Source organism: Neltuma alba, unplaced genomic scaffold (genome assembly GCF_004799145.2).
Source record: "Neltuma alba isolate B1F8T4 unplaced genomic scaffold, ASM479914v2 tig00011733_pilon, whole genome shotgun sequence".
Classification (NCBI taxonomy): domain Eukaryota; kingdom Viridiplantae; phylum Streptophyta; class Magnoliopsida; order Fabales; family Fabaceae; genus Neltuma; species Neltuma alba.
The window spans coordinates 116,863-122,789 of record NW_021636361.1 but is presented as its reverse complement, the minus strand read 5'-3'; the positions used below and the strand labels follow the sequence as shown (position 1 = coordinate 122,789).

Here is a 5,927-nt window from a genome sequence, read left to right as displayed (position 1 = left end):
GAGCTGTCATGACGTGTTTAAAATTTCAAAATGTTAATCAAGAGTTGACTTTGACATATAGCAGAATAGATCAAGCTGGCAGAATTGAATATAAACCTCCTCTCTCATTAATCAAAATGAATATTATATCACTCATAATGGATTAAGATATACAATTCGGGAAAGGATTCTGCTTTGAAGTAGATTTTTTTCAAGTGATAAGCACTTTGAAGCTACTCAAATTTCACTTCAGGCCTCCCATTTGGCGCTTTGCCTACTTGAGACGATGAAAAACATTAACTTACGTCAAAGTGATTGAAAAGGTATTAGACTGATCAAAATGCCACGTCATGGGAATAGTAACGACAAAGAAACTACAAAACCTTTACTGTGCCCACCAGCTACGTCTTCCATATAAGACGATAATTTTATTAATGATATGATTGATTCACTACAAAGTACAAACAAACACCTTCATGGAAGTAATCAATGAGCTCAATTTGGAATCTCAGCATCGCATGACTAGGATGCACAATGGAAAAAACGTGTTGAGCTTGAAGACAATCATTATCAAAACTTTGACGCATTATCTTATATCTAACACAATGAAAGTTACACATTGAATTAATTACCAAGAGGTTTTACCCAACATTCAGCCTAGTCTTTCTCACTAAACAAAAATTTCTTCTTGAATCAGTATTGTCCAGTCAGTCAAATGCTGATTCAGCAGATCATTTGGGATTTGACTTATTCGTCTGTCCTTTGACGCTTTGATGGTTGAGCATTAACATCATCTTCACTCGCATGTTGCTTAGGACTATCAGAACTGTGACTTTCAGGAGCATTATGCTTGTCATCATCTTTCAGTAAGCATTCTTCAACTATGGCATTGCTATTATCTTGCTCAGTTCCTGATTGGCAATGGCCCGCTTGGGAGACATCCACTTCAGTTTTGGCAGAAGAATCTTTAATAGCATCTGATGACACTCCAGAGGGATCATCAATGGCAGATGATGCTGCCTTAAACTTTTCGACACCAGATTTGCATTGCTGCTCAAACATCATTTGGAGGCACCTTCCTTGTTCTTCAATCCGCAACTGCAAATTCCTTTGAATCTAACAAAAGGAGGAAAGGGGCAAGAGGCATCAGACCATGAAAAAAGGACACATCCAACATAAGGAAAATGGGTGTTAAGCTTCAAACTGTTCACTTCCCCAATTAAAACCTAGATCCCTATAACACTGAAATATGAATTTCAATAGTCACGGCAATTCGACAAAGAATTTGAAACACATTTCTAGGTTTTGAATGCAGTTTCCTTGAAGAAATCAGAAAATCTGAAGAACAAATTTCATACCTCTAGTTGTTCATGCAGGCGCTTCTGAACCTCCATCTGGAGTCTCAAAGCTTCAGTGAGCTCAATACCACTGCCAGCAATGCACAAGACCACAAGTAAAGTGAGCATAACAATTATCATATGTATACATGTATGAGTTATTTTCCTCATCCATGCATGTTCAGCCATCAGACGATCACCTTTACCATGCTTGTGTGAGCAATGTCAAATTAGAGAAAGAGATTATGTCTGGGAATTTTCATTGATCAATAGAATCGATGAAAAAGGTTACTTAAATAGCTGAAAATAGTTTACTTACGTTTTCAAGTCTAGAGATGTCATCTCTTCCACTGGAGTTAACTTTTTCTCAGAGGATCCTGCCAACAGTAGTTAACAAACCCTAACTTAACTGACTACCAAGAGAAGCAGCATCACTTTACATTCCATACATCATATGCATAAAACTTGAACAATTAAAGAGTTGACAAAAAACAGCAGTAAATGACACGGTCATTTTTTAGTTTCCAGAACATGTACGCATGCCACTAGAAAAGGAAGGATGATTTGAATGGGGAGAGGACTCCTTAATTTGCAGTTCTTTTCTATTTCATATCACATAAACTAATACCCAGCACAGGTATAGGCATATGGATTTATGTGCTCAAATTGTTCCATTTTACTTTGCTTTGCTTTAATCATTTCAGATATAGAGAAAGCGAAAATGGCCATTGCAACAAGCCAAAGCATTTAATTTATTAAAGTGCATTGTTGCTTTTTAGAATGAATGTACTAATAAACAACTTTATCCTATTTTGTACATTCCCACAGTAAAATTTTTATTTGATCTAAATGCTCTAGCACCTGTACAGCCAATATCTTCAGAAAAGCTCTCATATCCCCATACCATACTGTATGCAACAGTCCTATATTAATCTGTGCAGCATAGCTTCTGATGCATTTTGATAAATTATATTTAGCAACTCCATGACTAAATTATGCACTGTACAGGAAAGAATCCCTGATAACCCAATGAAAGATCATTTAAAACCAAGTCTGACATCATGTACACAAGAAAAAGCAGTAAATTGCTGCAGCAGCAGCAGCAGCAGTAAAAGCAATCAATCCGCGTACAATATATAAATAATATCCTCATACATGTAGGTCAATTCACTACAATGCATATCTTATTTACCTTCAGATGAATCCGGCCTATATCTAGCTGTCCTATATTTCTGCATTTCATGTCAAGATCTGCCTCAGTAAAAGTAGATGCTGGCAAATAAACCTACACAGTTAAAGTAAAGAAAACATACCTGCAAGTGGCTTTTAACATGATATATTGTTAAGCCTTCAACTTTCATAAGCTTCAGCACACCCTTAGGGGTTGCTCCTGTGAGATACAGAAAGCAAGCCATTAAAAAATTCTTAGGGCAGAAGTTTCATAACTAACCCAAGGACAGGGACTTAGTAAAAGGGAGAAAGAACATACTTTCACTCCCACCAAGTTGGCTGACAGCCTCCACAAAGGCCTCATGAAGCTCTGGTGTCCAACGCATTCGTGGCTTGGCAGAAGCAGAATTTGCTGAGGAAGAGGGTGGAGCACTAGCATGTTTTTCGCCCAACGAAGCTGAAAGTTGCTGGCGACCTTGAGACTGCTGCCCTGGCAATTGTGAAGATGATTTTGAATTCTGGCATGACACCTAAAGCAACAAAATATGCATTCCTCTAAGAAAACTAATAATCATAATAAAAAACTTAGCAATCTGACATTGCTTTGAGTTATGGGAAACTTCACCTTTGGTTCAGGATCATGAATGCTGGGGTCAACAAGAATGTCGTTCCAGTTAGAAGCCAATGCATCATCATCATTGATCAGTTGATCAGCCCACTCCTGCCAGTCATTTCTTTTACCATACTCATCAGGTGCCATCATATTGCAGGCACTGCCTTCTACTTGACTATCCTTAATGGAAGTATCTACAGGAAAATCAAGAATGTTTGGGAAGGAATCTAAAGCCCACGACCCATTACTTTCTTTGGAATAACAAGTTGATGTTGTAGAAGGCAGTGGTCCGGTACTTGAAGAATATGTCAATGGCAGTGATGCCATGTTACTCGAAGACTGTGAAATAAAATGCGAATTTCTTGAGTGTTTTCCATGAGGTGAAAGGGATGAGTGATGAAGATCAGTAGAATATCCAGGGGATGATGAAAACATGTGCCCAACTGCTCCGCTGGAATTTAAATGACTTGAGTAAGCGACAGGTCTTTCCGAGTGCTCTTTTTCCACAAAAACCTGCTGAGAATCGGGTAACTTGGAATATGTCTCTTCTATGGGTGTTGGGTGGACAGGCAGAGACGAAGACAGTGCTCCAGACATTCCCATGCTACTGAGTTGCTTTGCACTTGATCTTTCAATGGAAAAAGCAGGGCGTGCTTCCATTATTTTTCTATATAGTTGAAAGAAAAGATGAAATATCAGTTACTCAAACAACTAATAGACATTTTGACTTCTAATTCCCTGTGGTGGCAATACTCACCAAAAAATGCTACACAAATTGTTTTTTCTTCTCAAAGACCCCATCAAACAAGTTGTCATCAATCTTCACGTGAAAGGCTTCTTCAGCATAAGAAAAATTAGCAAAAGAAAACAACTGAGTTGCAATAATATAGTTTATGAAGACTATAAAACCCCGTGGTAAAGTAGGACAAATAAAAAGCATGCCCAATCCTTAAGAGCTCGAGAAATTAAGAATTAGAGCAGGGACAACAAATACAACGTCAACATCTTGAACCAAGGTCGCTATTGATCACACATCTCAGTCAAACATTAAGAAAATATTCTTTTCTGTTTCAGTTCTATTGGTGTATTAAAAGATACCAAACATCAGAACTAGGTGACAAACCTTTGCATGACTGTAACCAATTGCTTCTTGTATCATCACTAGGAGATAAAACTACCCTAATAGGGGGTAACAGTATCATATTGCTGTTACCCTGTCGGTTCCAAGTACACATCAATAACTATTCATCTGAATGACTTGAGAAAGTTCAAGCCGGAATCCACAAAAGATGTTGCCTAAGGTCACTAAGATACGAGCATTTAATTGCCAAGCAAACCCATATGACTGTTGATACCGTTTACTGCAGCCAGAGATAAGAAGATTAACTCGACAAGTATTAATAGGCTTACGATCCAAAGCATTCGAGTAACAGTGATATTCAGCAGCAGAGATGCATAAAAGTAGGAGAGTTGCATACAACCCCTAACAAATCATCGGTTCTCTCCGAAGAAAATGGTAAATATCATTTTAACTTGCAAAAATCATTATTTAACCAACAAAGAATAGTAAAATACTAAAAGAAATGTTTTCGATACTCTTCTTTTACCCAATTTCAGCTTTTTCCCCAACGCTCTCGTGTACTTTCAGGGAATACTTAAAATCAAGAAGCAGCATACAGGCATAACGAAACCACTCATGTTTTAACTGCCTCAATTTCCAACGTTAGACAAAAGAGTCATTTACAGAAGTAGCTAGGGATCGTCCCAATAAATGGAAATTAATGCATAAGCAGATGATCAAATATTTCTCATCTTTTAATAATTATAAGGTGCCGATTAAAAGCACTCGATACTCAATAATCAAACCGTCACACGACGTGCATGGCCAGAGGCCTATACAAGGCATGCAGACAGATATCATATTGGAAATGATGTACGCGCAAACAATAAATCATATTACCAGAATTCCTACAGATAAAATAAATCAACAAGCACTCAATGAGTAAAAGAATCCGAACACGATTTGGACCCAATACACACTGAAAGACGTGAATTCATCAATTCAAAGCAAAGCTCCACAAGGGTAATTGGCAAATAACAGAGAAGATGTCCTCAACTTCTGAACGAGGGAAGTAGTGTGCCCCGAAACTAGGAAAACGAAATCCTTACCCCAGAAGTTCACAGGAAGCTCGGGAAATTCGAGCAGAAAGGTGGAGAATTGAATCAAGACCACGAGTTTGGAGAGGGAAGGTTGGGCTAATTCTGCAGACACAGGCGGGTGTGGTTTTAGATTCCGTCACCGGCGAGACAAAGAAGCGAACGGTGACGAGTGCGTTATCTTTGCCCTTTGGGGCCTAATGCCTATGATAGGGAAGGAAAAGTAGCTAGGGAACGCGCCACCTAAGCGCGTGGATAGTCCGTCTATTACGTGGAGGGGGAGATTGGTGCATCCTATGTTCGACTAAAAGATGTTTCTGATTGGCGCAACAGTGAAAATATCAAATGGGCTGCACGTGCGCCTCTGGTTTTCACCGTTGAGGAGGGGCCTTTCTTTTTGTATACCCTTAAATATAAGAACTATCCAATTATCTTCTAGTTTAATAACATTAAAACTTGTTTTTTTTTTTTATAAGTAAAAGGTCATGAACTCCATTTTACGTCTTACTTAATTTTATTTATTATATTTAAATTTTTGTAAATTAACTTAACTAACTTATAAACTACTACCTCCGACTTTTCATATAAGACCTTGTTTGACTTTTATTTTTATCCTAAGTATAAGACCCCAATCCACTTTGTCTCTCATATTTATATATATTTTTTATAAT

At 37.9% G+C, this 5,927-nt stretch overlaps 1 protein-coding gene across 5 annotated transcripts; it reads right to left on the bottom strand.

Annotated features, from left to right (window-relative positions):
• Positions 1–381: 381 nt before the first annotated feature.
• Positions 382–5,432, bottom strand: LOC114717343 (protein PHOSPHATE STARVATION RESPONSE 1-like). 5 transcript variants are annotated; one of them, XM_028902465.1, is made up of 10 exons: positions 5,269–5,432; positions 4,223–4,460; positions 3,857–3,936; positions 3,112–3,766; positions 2,806–3,016; positions 2,630–2,706; positions 2,509–2,548; positions 1,636–1,693; positions 1,338–1,407; positions 382–1,095 (listed from the first exon to the last, which is right to left on the bottom strand). In XM_028902465.1, exons 4-10 carry the CDS (start codon positions 3,757–3,759, stop codon positions 727–729), a joined length of 1,473 nt encoding a protein of 490 aa, XP_028758298.1. In that variant the 5' UTR covers positions 3,760–3,766; positions 3,857–3,936; positions 4,223–4,460; positions 5,269–5,432; the 3' UTR covers positions 382–726. The 5 variants fall into 5 exon arrangements, with proteins under 5 accessions (XP_028758298.1, XP_028758296.1, XP_028758300.1 ...); XM_028902463.1 differs by lacking the exon at positions 4,223–4,460; XM_028902467.1 differs by lacking the exon at positions 4,223–4,460 and having other exon boundaries at positions 3,112–3,727.
• Between the last annotated feature and the right edge of the window lie 495 nt (positions 5,433–5,927).